Genomic DNA, 16,276 nt, shown 5'->3' with positions numbered 1-16,276 from the left:
CATGCATGAAAGCGTTTCGAGTAGGCACTTCTTTTCAACAAGCACAAATAATTTTGATACAACTGTTACTGCTTTATTTGATGTTCACTCCGTATCTCAAGGGATATATATAGATATATCGATATTCAATTCTGAAAATAATAATAAAAATCACCTGTTCTCCAAGAGTGTACAGACTATTGATGGCGACACTTAAATCAGGGCTCTACTGGGGGCACAGCAGCGCTTCCACCAATCCAGCCTCAAAAATAGAGGTGAAGGCTTCAGCCGATGCTGTGTTCATTTCTTGTTCCTGATACAACACAAATAGCAAAAGTGGGTGATTTTTAGGAACAGCAATTTATGTTTTTCACAGCTGTGAAGGATAAAAGTTCATAGCAGAGTGGATTTATCAGTTCCTTCTTTGCCGGTAGTCGCAGGTGCTCCTGGTTCCTTGTTCCTTGGTTTGTAGATGAGACTTGTGTGGCATTTGTGTGCCCAGTATATGCCTCTGTGTCTTATGTCCTGTCATTCAGAGCAATGAGATGTGAAACCCATCTCACTGGTGGGGATGGTCTAATCACCATACCACAGTAACGAAACCCTTGTGTCCACACAGAATCGCATTTCCAGGTATGGGGGTAGGACTCCAGCACGCATTGGGGAGGACAGAATGTAAGCCATAACGAATACCAAGCCTTACACTGCAATCCTGAAGGAGTCAGAGTGGCCCTGTAAGAGATCCACAGCCTGAAGAAGAGGACATTGAAAATAATTAGTTCTCATACAGTCGGGCAAGGTTCTATGTGGCAAGGCATGGAGCAATGAAGTCAGCCTGCTACAAGGTGGGAAAGTTACCTTGATAACTTGATGGTTTCATAAGAGGACACGTGAGCCCTCAAGCATGAGGAATGAGTGGAAATGCTGCCCAAGTTGTGGGTGGGTGACGATCTGGGGAAGAAAACCTAGCATGAGCAGAGGGTGACAGTGTGAAAGCCCATGCCCATGTGGGAACTGGGATTAGCTGTGAGTACAGGCAAAGAAACAGACTGTACAGGGAGGGGGGCAAAGATATGTGTAAGCTCATTTGGGCAAGCTATTTAACATAGACACACCTCTCGAGACAGATCTGGTCCTTGGTCCTTCGTGCTAAATTGCAATTCTGCCAGGTGCTTTCTAATTACCAGCACTAGCATTGGAACGACCCCTAAAGAATTGCCTGCATGCCATTAATAAACGCACACATTAAAAGCCCAAAGAGCTTTTCTTTCCCTACAGGGGAAACTTAAAAAAAAAAAGTTTCGACAGGGTTCATTCATAGAGATGCAAGAGTAAGTAGTGTAGGCATCTTGTGCAACAACTTAAATTCCATAGACGATGATGTCACCTATTCACGCCTTATAAATGGAGCAAAGCTTCAGATGAACCCGAGCGATTTATCTGCACCGATACCCAGTGCACAAGAATGGCAGTCTCAGTGCTCCGGCTGACAGTTGTCCTGGGCCTGCTTGCCTTAATCCTGACCTGTCAAGCAGGTAAGTGCTTTTGTCAACAGCGCACACACAGGGCAGTCACTGACCATGATTGGAGAAAGAGTGCTGAATTGATTTGGTACAAGATGAGGTAAGGAACAAGGCTCAGGGAGGGACTTTAGGTGCCTCTGAAAAGATGTATACCTTCTGCTTGATCTCTGACATGTCTTCTACGACAGCAGAACTAGGATTTTAAAAATATGTTCCATTTACAGCCTTTATGCTCTATAAGACTGTGGAATTTGGAATTATTTTAAAATGTATATGCACATGATATAGTGGCACTATTAGATTATAATTCTCTAGAGAGCTAAATGGTGGATTTTGTTCGTATATTTCTGTTTATTATTGCTATTATTATGCACTAATAGTATTCAAAGGCTAAGAAGATTAGTTGTGAAATAATATTCCTTGACCTGACTCCACCACTAAATAAAATTGTGACACTAGGTAAGTTATTCAGCCTCTCAGTGTCTCATATTTAAAAAGGGAATATTGATAGTGACTTCCTCAAAAAACTTTATCATAAAATTAAGCAGGCAAGACAAATAGGTCCACAGTGAGTACCCAATGACTATGAACTCTTGTCATTGTGTATTATCTCATCTGACCCTCATTACAATCCCACTAAGGAAACACGTGCACTTTTATCACTCCCCTGTTGCAGGCTTGTAAACCGAGCTTGCCGAAGGAAGGCTGCTGGGCATAAGAACACTTAGGCGTCGGCCAAGACCTCAGTGCTAGAGTGTCCCCCACTGCAACTAATCATCCATTTTCTGATAATCACATGTTGTGTTTGAAAAATAGTTTGATATTTTAATATTTTCGATAGTGAGATTGTATTCCTCATGTGTCAAAATTCTTTATAATATCACAGCAATTTTTAAATGTTTGTAAACTCCTAAAACTTTAGAAAAGAAAGATAATTGTATATAATTGTACTGCTTAAACTATTTGTAATGGTAATAATAATAGAATGGAAATTTATTGTGAGCTTAATTGGGCTCTGGTACGATGCTTAATTGCTGTGTCTTTTATTTTCAATTCTGAAAACAGTACAATAAAATTGGGGCATGCGAGATGAAAGGTTATGTGCAAAATCATGTGGCTAAACTTTGAGGAAGACAGGAGCCAAACTCAGGCCTGAGGCTCTGTAAGCATGTGACCCACGACCCTCTATCCCTGCCCAACCTCAGATGGTCCAATTGGGCGTAGAAATAACGTGCCACATATTAATGACATAGCTGAGATCTTTTCACAAAATCTGTTCTAACCCCAGGCTGTTCCATATCGAACAACTCTCATTTGGTGTGATATAAAAAAGACACTGACACTAAGTAATTATTCCAGAAGGCGGAGAGAAACACAGGGTGAAAGAAGTCATCCTTCATGCAACAAATTCGTTTTGCAGCTGTCAGAGGCTGTCCTAGAACCATGCTTGTAGGGCTCAGGGACATGAGGGGTTGGGGAGGGGGACATGTGAAAAAAAAAACCCCAACAAATTAGGATCCAACCTTGACTCAGCTATATTCTAGATGTGTGGTTTAGGTGAGTCACTTAATTTCTTGCAGTGTCTGTTTTCTTCTCTGTAAAAATTTGACACCATCCCTTAGATGAATGAGGATTAAGGCATTTGATAAAAGCACAGTAGGTACATCACAAATATGAGTGCCCTTCCTGTGATGAAAACAAATCTTCTGGGTTCTGTGCCCTGCACGGTATTTGCAGCTCTCGTCTCTGCTTTACCCCCACGCATACGCTATGCCCATAATTTATTGTTAGTCGCTATCGAATTGCCTCTGGGTCATAGCGACCCGATATAAAGCGGATCTAGACATTGCCTGGTCCTGTACCAACTTCACCATCCTTGATCTGCTCAAATCCACGGGGTATTTTGAGAGTCATCTTCCAGCACGGTTGCAGGTCACGTTCTGCTGTGATCCTTAGAGATCCCATTGGAGGATGCTTGGAAGTAGATGGCCAGGCCTTTCTTCCTGTTTTAGTTGGAAGCTCTGATGAAATGCGCTCAGCATGGGTGCTCCTGCTGAAATGTGCAACACTGGTAGCATGTCATTCAACATCATAGCAGCATGCAAGCACTACAAGTGCAGAAACTGGCAGATGGTGGGAGAGGGACCAGCCGGTTGTCACGAATGCCATTGCTAGGTGCGGTGACTCCCCTCTGTGACCAGAGTACCACTGTGCTGCATTGGGGATTAAAGGGTTCTGGTGGGTTGAAAGTAGATCACCCGCCCTTTCTCTCAAATAGCCCTGGGTAAGTTTAGGTGTGAACAACCATCCTCTCTGGGGGTGTAGCAGGGTTACAAGTTCAGCTGTGATCCACATGGTCAGCAGTTCAAAACCACAAAGCCTGTAAGCAGTTACATGCTTGGAAACCCACAGGGGGTCGCTGTAAGTAAACACTGCCTCTATGGCAGTGAGTTTGGTGGTTTTTTGTTTTGTCTTGTTTTTTTAGTCAAACACTTAACAGTTTGCTCCACTCAGAGACTCAGGTGTAGATAATAGTAGACAAAAAAAGACAATGCTTATTGAATGATAGAGATAAGTGAATGAACAAATACTTAGTGATTAGCATATTGAGTTTAATTACAGGTCCCAGATGATACTTTTATCAGATCTCTGTTTGTGACCTAATAGACAATAAAACATTTGCAAAACTGAATGCCATTTCTTTTACAAATGATTTCTCTTTGGGGATGTAATGTGGATGTAAGGAGCTGTGTGGTGCTATCAGGTGAGCTGTAGACTGCCAACTGCAAGGTAAGTAGTTAAAACCCACCAGCCACTTGGTGAAAGTTGAGGTTATCTGCACCCATAAGGATGTACAACCTCAGGACCCCTAGAAAGGGGTCAGTAAGGGTCAGAACTGACGCTAGGGCTGTGGGCTTGAGGCTTCTAATACACTATGACTATATCCACACAAAAATCTAATTACATTTCCCCCATTCAGCATTACTGGGCACGTTGTTTAGATGCAAAGACTCCAAGAGTCAAGGCTTGCAGTAGGATTGCTAAATAAAGCATTAGATGCCCAAGTAAACTTGAAAAATCATGTATTGCATGTCTGTCCCAAAATGCATTGTTTAAAAAGTTTTTGTTGCTTATGTGAAATTCAAATGTAACGGTATAGTGAAAAGATTTTTTGTTTATCAAATCTGACAACTCGAGTTGTGAGACTACAATCATATTAAAGAAAGATGGGTCAAGCCCAATGTATGTAAACCAGGTGTCTGTCTTCGAAGAGCCACTTGAAGAATAATGAACGTTGTGGAGGATGCAAGATGTAACAGAAAGAGAACGAGTTTAAAAGGTGAAAGACATACGTTCTGAAAAGAAACCAGAGTATATTGAGAGTGAGTTTAGAGAGGCATTGGTGTGAAGGGATTTTCGTAACTATGTTACTATATATAAAGTGAAGTTACCTATCATACTCTTTGCCTGTAAAAGCAAGGGCAATTTATTTTATCAAGCAGAGTTTTAGAATTGCAGGAAGCAATGGAGTCACTTCTAAATTTACTTAGTATCAAGCTCTAAAATAATATGATAGTCATACTCATTCTATTACTAGTGTGTGCTAAGAGGCTATGTATAGTTGTTTACTGCCACACTTCCATTTCGTCTCATCTCCTAAAAAACTCTGACCACTCAGTCTGGGAGCCCTAGGATCACAATGGGTTAAGCACTGGGATCCCAAGTGAGTCAGCAGTTCAAACCCCACAGCCATTCTCTGGGAGAAAGCTGAAGCTGTCACTCCCATAAATACTTATGGTCTCAGAACCCTCATGCAGCAGTTTCAATTTGCCCTAAAGGGTCAGTATGAGTCAGAATCACCATGACGGTAGAGGAGATGCTAAGCTACCTCTCTCACGATGTCTGGTCTTCATCCAAAGAACACTGGCTTATGGGTCAAGTGCAAAAGTTCCATAGCTACACCCTCAACTGTCTTGCTATTCTTGAATCTTCAACACATCACATAATCTTTTCAGTTTCTCAGTCCAGTAAGCTAAAAATAATGCAAACCTCAAAATAGTGTTTAGAGGTAAAACTATATAGCATTTTTAAAACTCCAAGGTGACACAAAAATGATGGAATTTCTTTCTTTAGTCATTAAAATTATATGATTTTGAATATTACAACAGACTTATCGGTAGCTCATAACTTTTCTGTCAAAGTCTGCGTGTTCATCACTGCATGATTTAGTACCCAGATTTTAAATTCCAATAGGCAGAGTGGCTTGAAATCTTCTTTTCAATATTGACATTGCATTGTGAGCTGCTCTGGGCAAATTGTTTAACCTCTGTGACCTTCCATTTTCCCATCCATAAAATAGGATCAGTGTCTACCTCAGTCTGTCTGTTTTTGTTGTGTTGTTGGAAAGCAGCTGCAATTAAACAGAGGCATGAGAGGTTCAATAAAAATAACAACATGAAGCTTCATAATTAGTGAGGTGGGGGCAATAAGCTCCAGTTGTTACTTTAAACACACACACACACGCACATACCAAAAACACTAACCTCTTTTGTTAATAACAAACATCTCTTAAACTGTTTGTTTGTTTGTTTGTTTGTTTCAGATGATAAACCAGATGATAAACCAGATAATAAACCAGATGATAAGCCAGTTGATAAACCAGATGATAAGCCAGATGACTCAGGCAAAGGCAAAGATGATCTCCCAAAACTCCTGCACACCTTGGGCGAAGAGATCATCGAGAATGCTGTCGAATTCATCCTCCGCTCCATGTCCAGGAATAACTGAGCACCGAGGCTAGCCTTGCTCTTGTCCACTTTGCTGTGGGTACTGACTGGGATTCATTAAAATGAGTGAAAAACAAAACGTGCATCATATGCCAATATATTATTTTTGATCAAAAATGTTGTCCTATCTTGCGATCTATATTTTGACAAAATGGATTACAATTTGTTGAATGTTTTTTGGGATATGTACACTTTCATCAAGTAGTTCCATACAACATGATTTATCCTAGGACCAAGTAACACGGGGAAAGAATACTAGACCGGGGGAGAAAAAGTAAAGTTCTCATTTTGCCATGAGTGTTCTTTTACTGAAGAGTGTTGAGTGAATTCCGTCCTATGCGAATGCTTCTATTTGTTCATCTGTAAAGCTGAAGAAGGAACCCTGGGGGATGCAGTGGGTTGACCATTGAACTGTTCACATAGGTCATCAGTTCAAGCCCACCAGTCATCACTCTACAGTATAAAGATAAGGTTGTCTTCTACCATTAAATTTAAGAGATCACGACACACGGAATCCAAAAAACAGGAATGGGAATAGTGATACCAGAAAGGTATGGGAGAGGTGGGGAAAGGAGGGGAGGAAGGGGGAGCAGATCAACACATAGCCACACCCCAAACCCCTCCAGAGGGAGGATCAACAACAGTAAGGGAGACAGCATTCGGTGTAATATATGAAAATAACAATAATATATAATTTACCAAGGGATCATGGGGGGGGGGGTTACCAAGGGCTCAATAGATAGTAAATGTCTAGAAATTAATGATGGCAACATATGTACAGATATGCTTGATACAATTGATGTATGGATTGTTATGAGTTGTAAGAACCCCCAATAAGATGATCTTTTAATTTTAAAACTTTATCCACTCAGAAATAATAAAGCACAGCTCCACTGTATCTAATAGAGTCATAATGAATCAAAAATGCATTCCACCAGAGTGTGTTTGGTGTGTTTGCTTAGTTTAAGGAGAAAAGGGTTCATCCACTGTAAAGGTGATGATGGATGCTTGGTGACAGTGGTGGAGAGTGCTGCGCTGTCCATGGTGAATGTGAGGTACCCTACCTACATTTCCTAGCTTGAATAGCTCATGAAGATTCGAAGATCCAGCACGCACTCTCACCTGAAAGACAGTGGAAAGAATCTCATGGTCTACCTGTTTATTTTGCCCTGCTTCCATTTGATCAAAGGGGTTGTCTCGGTGGCAAGGTTACCTTGCCTAATGTCTTCCCAGTATTCTCAACCTATTCCCAAGGTCTTGAGCCCCTCTCCTAATATGTCTCCCTCCAACATGGAAGGTTCTGATGTTTCACTTCTACTTTATCCTGCTCTTCATTCTCCCTACAACCTTCTCCCTAATTTCATTTTTCAGGATCCTATGATCTCTTCTGCATTTCTGGGTGCTTTCAAACTCCCACTTACTAAGCCTCTGCTCTCTAATTCTCTCCTTAACACACTTCTTAGCCTATCGATTAAGCAAAGTTTGACTGCATTATAAGCAATCTGCTACCTACCTTTTCAGAATCCCATTGGGAAATTTACACAAAGTGTACATCCTTATAGCCCAACTCACAGCCTTCTGGGGAAAGGCTCAAATTATGATTTCAAAAAAACTTTCCAAGTGATTTTAATGTACAGTTAGTGTTTACAGGTCTTTTATCAGGTAGTCTGTGTTCAACTGATGGGCATTAAAGCCCACATCGCCTTAAGCTTTGCACACTTTGCAAAAATGTTAATTTTCTGAGAAAGTATTTATGGTGCTTTTTATCTTCTTCTTTAGTCTTCCTCAAGGAAATGGGTACATTTAAACTATGGTGTTGGTGGAGAATATTGCAAATACCATGAACTGCCAAAAGAACACACAGTTGTCTAGAAGGATATGCACCCAAAATGTTCCCTATAGACAAGGATGGCAAAGCTTCCTCTCACATACTTTGGACATGTTATCAGGAAAGACCAGTCCTTGGAGAAAGACGCCATGCATGGTAAATTGGCGGGGCAGGGGAAAAGAGGAAGATCCTCAAGGAGATGAATTGACACAGTGACTTCAACAATGGGTTTAAACATACTAACAACTGGTAGGATGAGGTGGGAGTGGCTTTGTTTTCTTTGGTTTTATGAAAGGTTGCTATGTGTCAGAACTGACTCCATGGTACCTTACAACAACATGTGACTCAGGCTCTTTAACAAACAGAAAAAAACTTCAATATAAAAATAATCTAGAATCTTCTCTGATCTGCCTAAATCAGCATGTTATCATCTGGCTGGGCAGGATTCTGCGTACAATCCTCCTCCACACATTTTTAATTGTTATTTTTCTATTGTACTTGCTTTCACAACTGTTGCCTTCCCTGTTTGTAAATATAAAAGGGAGGTAAGTGATGAGTAGCACTCACTATGCTCAGATTACAGATTAGATGGCAGTTGAATTGATAATGTTATGAATCACCACAACCGTCATTCAAAGACATTGAAAAATAACAGAGCTTTTTATTCTTTCCCTAGAGAAGTCCTCAAATATAAAATAGTACTTTTGTTTTTCTCTATTATCTCTGAAAACAGATGATCTGACATGCAAAAATATTGTCAGCTCTGCTTTGTCTAAATAACATCAACTCATAGTGATCTTACGCACAGCAGAACACAACACTGTGCAGCCAGGTGCCATCGTCACACCTGGTCCCGTGCTTGAGCCACTGTGACAATTCAGCTCTTTGAGCGCCTTCCTCATTTTTCTGCCCCTTTATTTTCCCAGGCATGATGTCTTTCTCCGGGGACATTTTCCTTTTACTTCATTATTTTCTTGGAACTTTTTCACACCCATCACATACTCTTTAGCCTTGCTTTCCTTCCTCCCTAGAGTATTCTTTTCCTGAGATTTTTATAACTAGTGGTGTTAGTCCGAGTGTACTAGAGAAACAAATTCATAGACACTAATATGTATATAAGAAAGAGCTTTGTATAAAAGAGCACTTGTCCAGATCAAGTCCATAAGCCCAGTCCAGATCAAGTCCATAAGTCCAATATCAGTCCATATGTCTGATAACAGCTTATAAATTCCTCTTCAAACCCACACAATACATGCAATGACGCCATATGCAGGAAGATCACAGGCCAGTGGGTGGAAAGTCTTGTGGATCTAGTGGTGGTAGAAGCAACTCAGTGCTGGCATGGGTCTTCATGTGTCCCCTCCAGGTTCAGGGCTCTGGCTTCATCAGTGTAGCTCCATGTGGCTTGTCAACAGGAATGTCTCACAGAGAGAGTGTGTGTCCTGCCTCCAGGGAGGAAGACAGGAGTTGCCAGGATCGTCAGGAGAAAGCCCATGCCCACACAGAGGCCTCATTGACTATGACCTGATTAACAGGCTAGACTCCACCCCTTCACGCAAGTTGACAGGAGATGATGTAATTGCCACACAAGTGCTTTCTCTTGCAGCTCCTATAAAATATCATTGCTATTGAAAATTATTTTATTACCACTCTTACTAATACGATCATTTATAATTGATATTATTTATTATACATTCCCATGTTTGTTCTATGACCACTTTTACAGGTACTATTCCCATCCCTTCTTATCATCTGTCATTTTTTCTTGACATTTTTTTCATCATATTTACCACCACCTGAAATTTTTAGTTTTTCATCGTGTAAGTATATGAAAATTGGATTCTGGCCAATCTCATTGCTATTGTACAGACCTGGCACTTAATATCAGACAATCAATAGATCACTGAGAATTAATTAATAGGAGAGGTAATTTTAAATCAGTTATAAAGCTTAACTACCCTTTTAGACTAAAGAATCATAAGAAATATTTACTCCAAGGCACCCTAGTCCTTGCTGAGGAGAATAAGTTCAGTTAGTAGTAGATTCAGGACCTGAGACATATCCATAACTTTCTGTCCAAAGGAAGATCATGCATATAAGTGGTCAGTGGACATTAAAAATTATCAGGTCATGCTGTCCCCTACAGCAAAGAACCAGGAAATCAATGAAACTGGTCAGGTGACAATCTAGAAACCCAAAACAAGAAGCAGAAGGATGAAGCATTAGATCTAACTCAAAGGAAATGAGAAACTGAAATGAGCCAACAAGGAGAATTATGGACAGGTGGCCATCCTAAGACAAAGCAATCCTTGTATCCAGGTGAGAAACACAGGAAAACAATTTAACAGTGTCTCCAATAGAAGACAGATATACTATGTAGATGAACAAAAAGTGAATGGAAAATGAACTTGTTCTAAAGAAGGGAAATGCAGGAAGTTAGATGGCACAGCAAGAAAAGAAAACAAACCAAACTCACTGCCCTTGAGTTGATGCTGATTCATAGGGACCCTTGATGACAGGACAGAACTGCTCCGGTGAGTTTCTGAGATAGTGGTTGTTTCCTTGTCTTTCTCCTATGGAGCAACTGGTGATTTCAAGCTGCTGACCTTGTTGTTAGCAGCTCTATGTGCAACCATGACAGCACCAGCATTCCAGAACAGGAAAAGTCTTAGGAAATAGGAAGAGAACCACTCACCACCAGTGGTCACTGATCATTTGGGTGTGTGGGGTGGGTGGATTGAGAACCTTTGGAATGACAGCTAGAAAGCTCCCATCCAACTGATCTCTGCACAGGTGCCTACACCTCCCATTTGTTCAAGGTTGGGTCTTCATCCACAGCTGCATTCTGAAGGGAGTATCCTGGAACCCACACCAAATATTAGGGAAATATATTGTCACCTCATCTCCATGGTGTTCTCCCAGTGATAAGTGATGTGCTTCCCAACCCCTACCTGCCTGACAACCTGTGGCACACACTTGCAGGCCATGAGACCTGCAATAGGAGGCTTGTGTCGTGACCAGCCTGCTGATACCCATTCTGCACCACCCACTTAGAGATCCATGTAGCACACTCCCAAACCACCGGACCTGCGACTAGAGACTCATACCTTCCTACACATTCCATGCTGATGCACTTGGCCAGAGATTGGCAATGTGTTGTACTACCACAAGACTGGTCACTGGGCACAAGACCCCACCCCAACCCCTTGCACAACCCCTACTTCCTTTCCCTTGCCTGCCAACAATGGGAAGGGCCAATTCACATGCTACTCATTCAGTGACCAATAACTAAATTCCCTGGATCCAGCCCAACTGAAGAGAACCTTCTGTGCCTCTATGATCAACAGGGTAGACACTTCACTCATCAGCAATGCCAGTTATGTCCTGACAAGTTCCATCTTGACTTCTGCCAAACAAACAGAAGCAGCTCCCAGTGTCCACATCCAATATTCGTCCAGCTGCAGCATCACACATGCTACACATAAATAATTCCTTCAGGCCATGCACGTGTGTACAGAAAGCCGTGGATACTCTATTACCTATTGAGGCACCAATTTGTGTATATAGCCCGCCCGCTGTATATTCACAGCAAGTCTGTTCTTTCCATTTGTTAACACTTCTTCACTGTAGCAATGGAGACATTCTCCCCCCTAGAGAATGCCCTAATGTCTCGCTCTAATGGGAGAGACTCAGAATCTCACAAAAGCTATGGAGGGACCCTGATAATACAACACTTACCACTCACGACCAAAGGAAGTGGCTTTTCACCTTCATTCAATCTCACTAGGAAAGGCATATGAAATCAAGCACAGAAATCACATATGGGTGAGACCCAGCAGACATACACTAGTGAGAGAGCACATTCAGCCTGCAGATATTAGGACGCAGAAAAACAACCCACAGACTGAAACCACACAATAATTGTTAAATTAATGGAAAGGGAGACAATCTAAAGAGAAAGAGAAGAAACAAAGACGATAAATCACAACAAAAATACATACATAAATACATTAGCAATTGAATACCTCAGAGACAGCAGATAATAACAAGTCATATAAAGAAACATTATAAGATAGCTCAAATCAGTGAGCAAAATAAAGGGGCAGAAACCTTTTTAAGAAAGAAATGGTAATAGAGCTACCTGATAGAGAATTCAAAAGACTTACAAGGCAGGCAGGGGGTGAGGGTAGGGGTGCTTCCAAACTATTTATGAAAAATGGAATTGAAAGACAATGAAATTTTCCCATAAAATTTTTGAAGCACCCTTGTGTATGTAGGATTCACAAAATACCAAAGAAAACACAAACAAAGCCCTAGAAGCCCTAGAAGAACTCAGGAAAACACAATAAATAAACAAACAAATAAATAAATTGATTTTAAAAATAAGACTATCTAAAATCAACAACTAAAAACCCAGGAAATGGTCAGTAACCTAGTAGGAGGATATGGAAATAGAATATAATTAATAAATATGTATTAACAGATATTATTTGCAGCCACAGTTGTGGGTACTAGTATGTGTTATGAACCCAGATACCCCGGTATCTAACTGCATAGACCGTATGTAGGAAAAAAAATGCCTAGCGAATAGATTGGTTGGAAGATTGAAAAAGACTTATTAACAGCTACAAATTATATTGGAAATTTGAGATAGCATTTTCTTAGGAGAATAAAAGGGGCTCTGTGTTATAAAATGACTTAGGGGTTACTCTCCCGTTCAGTCTAAAGCATAATTTTTTTTCTTTCCTTTTCTTCAAGAGGGTTTATGGAATCTGTTTATAAACAAGGAGAGCATCCATCAAAGTGAATTTCCCAGGTGATTTTAACTTATAATTTATAACTAAAAAGGGGCATATTGGGCATAGAAAAATAATCTTTCAATTTTATTTAGTGAATTTGAGTACCCTTGTCTACCTATAAGAAAAAAATTCTCAGACTTTCTGGCAACAGAGTAACACATACCAGAGGGAATCCGCAGAAATCACGCAGGAGAGTTATTAAGAGTGAAAGTCAGCACTGCTGGTTCGCAGGAGGAGCATCATAAAGATAAGTAGGCACAGCTCCACAAAGTTTTGAGGGTATGAGGGCTTTGAGCTTACCACAGCAGAGGCCGGCTAGGGTTTGACCTTAGCCCCGCCACTGTCTCGGCCAGAGCCAGGACCATTTGGGGCCGGCCCAGGGACCTTATCTCAACACAGCCAATTTGCCACCTTCTCGGGGCAAGGATTAAACACTTGCAATCCCACGGGCAGGAATCGGGGTTCAACAAATACTTACTTTTGTTTCCCTCTTTTCTCTCTATCCCCCCATAGTCTCAGCCGGCTTTGTTTTTTATTTTGTTTTATCCTCTTTGTTTCTTCCCTGTTCTCTCACACACCACTGCTGACCTCCAGACCACTCCCCTTAGCCTAGGGCATTTATGCCTGCCCCCAACCCAGTTAGGAGAGCTCCACCCTGTGCAGCTTAGTCTGAAGTTGGGGAAAGCCCAGCTGACATCCACCAGGTGATACTCTGCCCAACTTCTTACCAGGAAATTCCTGTCTGTGTGGCTGGGGGAGATCCCATTTTCCCTCTGTTGCACCACATGACTGAGGGAACTTCCTCCTGCCTACCTTAATGCCTCACACAGCCTAAGGAAGCTCAGTCAACTCTCGCCAATATTCCAAACTGCTGCAGGAACATCTGCCCAACCTCTGCAGTGATATACAAGGTCAGGGAAATTCTGTCCACCATTCGCAGTGTTCAACATTAAGCAGACAACCCACCAGCATTCTGGGGCACTTCCCTTGAGAGGGAAGCCACAGGAGGATAAAGCGATAGGCTAATTCCATAGTGAAATTAGCAATAGGCAGTTCGAAGAAGCATTCCTACAAGTCTCCAAGAGAAAGCCAGTGCTCTTCAACTCCCTGGAAAATGGCACCTGGCTCATCTAAAACAACGCAACACAAACAACCATCAACCCCATCAACAGGAGAAACAAAAGGCAATGGCAGAAGATGTTCTGAACTCAACAACGTGCATAGAAGAAGGAGAAATTGAGCTGCCACAGAAGGAAATTTTCAGAATGCTGCTTGGATTCATACAGGATATGATGGAAACAATACAGAAAAAGGATGAAATGATAGAGGAGATAAATGCCATACACCAACAGGAAATACAAGAGCTTAGTGAGGAGGTAACGAAAAACCATAGCAGGCTCATGGACCTCGAGAATCAACAGGAGGAAGCAGAGAACTACATCAGTGACTTGGAGGACAGTCAAGCAGGCTGAGACAAATGCAAACAAATATCTAATAAGATCATAAGAGAAGCTGAAGAAAACCTAAGAGCTATGTGTGATACCAAGAAAAGGTACAACATCAGAATAATAAGATTACCGGAGGAAAATGCAACAAAGTCATCTGCAACAAATATGAGAGAATTCTTGGAGGAAAACTTCCCCAGCTTAATGAATGAAAACCAGGCAACTATTCAGGAGGCTGAAAGAACACCAACTAGACTGAATCCCAAGAAGAAGTCACCAAGGCACATAATAGTTAAACTATCCAACTTTGAGAAAAAGGAGACAATCATGAGAGCAGCTAGAGAACAACAAGCAATCACATATAAAAGTTTCCAGATAAGAATATTCTCAGACCTATCAGCAGAAACTATGAAGAAAAGGAGAGAGTGCAGTAACATATTCCAAAAATTGAAGAAAAACAATGCAAATCCAAGAATACTCTACATAACTAAATTATCGATAAAAATAGATGCATAAGAAAGACCCTTCCCAGAAAAGAAAAAACTCAAAGCATATGTTAGAAGAACCCAGCCCTACAAAAGATCCTTGCCGACCCAGTATGGACAGAAGAATAACACTCACCAAACATAAGTAAGAGACCACACATAGAATAACCTCACCCAGACGGCAACAAAGAAAAAACAGACCCCAAGATAGCATTGACTTAAGGATGGAAAGAAGTAAAAAATGATAGACACACATGCACAATACACCAATACGAAAGGAAGGTAGGGAATCACACAACATAAAAAGTATAAGATGACATCACAGAGTCTACAGATGGAGATAATAATCCTGAATATCAATGGACTGAACTCAGGGTATTAAAATACTGAGGCTAGCAGACTGGCTTGGAAAACACAACCCATCAATTGGCTGTCTACAGGAGACACATCTCAAGATTACAGAAAAAATAGGTTGAGAATCACAGGCTAGAGAAAGATAAAGCAAGCAAACAGCAATTCAAAAAACAGCAGGGGTTGGAATCCTAATTTCAGATAAAACTGACTTCAAAGTTCAAACCATAAAAAGAGATAAGGAGGGACACTATACAATGCGCAAGGGAATAGCAGACAAAGGATCACTTAGCATATTCCCCAAAAGAGAGCCCCACTGAATACGTCAACCAAACACTACAAAAGATGAAAAAATAATTCACAGCCTCAACAATTATAGTGAGTGACTCCAATACACCAATCCCTGAGAAACAGATCACAGGGAAAGAAACTCAACAAGGAGGTTAAAGATCTAAACACTACAATTAGACAATTGGACCTGATAGTTATTTACAGAGCTTTTTATTCAAATACATAATATCTCATATTCTTTTCAAGCCCGCATGGCACATATTCAAAGATAGACCACATACTGGGCATAAGGCAAATCTACATAAATTTAAGCACACCTACATCAAACAGACCTCTCTCTCTGACCACTGTGCCATAAGGCTAGAAATCAACAAAAGGTAGACGAAGAAACAAGAGCAAGTTATTGAAGGATTAATAATTCTCTATTTCAAAAGGAATGCATATTGACACAGATCAAAGATGAAATTGGGAAATTTCTAGAAACCAAGAAGAATGAGAAGACAATGTGCCAAAACTTATGGGACACAGCAAAGAGAGTTATCAGAGGAACTTTCATAGTAATACATGCACACCTGAAAAAGGAAAAGAGACTCATGATTGATATGCTGGCACAAAATTTACAACAACTAGAGAAGAGTGAGCAGGACAATCCTACAAATAGCAAAAGAAAAGAAATAATAAAAATCAGGGCTGAGATTCAGAAGAAGGAAATTAAGAAAACTATGGAAAAAATTAATGCTGCTAAAAGTTGGTTCTTTGAAACAAACAGAATCAACAGAAGGCTGGCA

General features: G+C 40.8%; 1 protein-coding gene across 1 annotated transcript; it reads left to right on the top strand.

Annotated features, from left to right (window-relative positions):
- The first annotated feature begins 1,444 nt into the window (after positions 1–1,444).
- On the top strand, positions 1,445–6,290 carry C2H5orf46 (chromosome 2 C5orf46 homolog). Its single transcript, XM_075542703.1, has 2 exons — positions 1,445–1,514; positions 6,142–6,290. Exons 1-2 carry the CDS (start codon positions 1,445–1,447, stop codon positions 6,288–6,290), a joined length of 219 nt encoding a protein of 72 aa, XP_075398818.1.
- Positions 6,291–16,276: the final 9,986 nt, after the last annotated feature.

The sequence above is a fragment of the Tenrec ecaudatus genome, chromosome 2 (assembly GCF_050624435.1).
Source record: "Tenrec ecaudatus isolate mTenEca1 chromosome 2, mTenEca1.hap1, whole genome shotgun sequence".
Taxonomy (NCBI): domain Eukaryota; kingdom Metazoa; phylum Chordata; class Mammalia; order Afrosoricida; family Tenrecidae; genus Tenrec; species Tenrec ecaudatus.
This window is presented reverse-complemented; position numbering and strand designations above follow the sequence as displayed.

Bases quoted from the DNA above. Each gene is read 5' to 3' on its own strand.
- C2H5orf46 (XM_075542703.1), top strand. From the start codon at position 1,445: ATGGCAGTCTCAGTGCTCCGGCTGACAGTTGTCCTGGGCCTGCTTGCC. The intron at 1,515-6,141 runs GTAAGTGCTTTT...ATAATAAACCAG, and splicing joins AATCCTGACCTGTCAAGCAG to ATGATAAGCCAGTTGATAAA.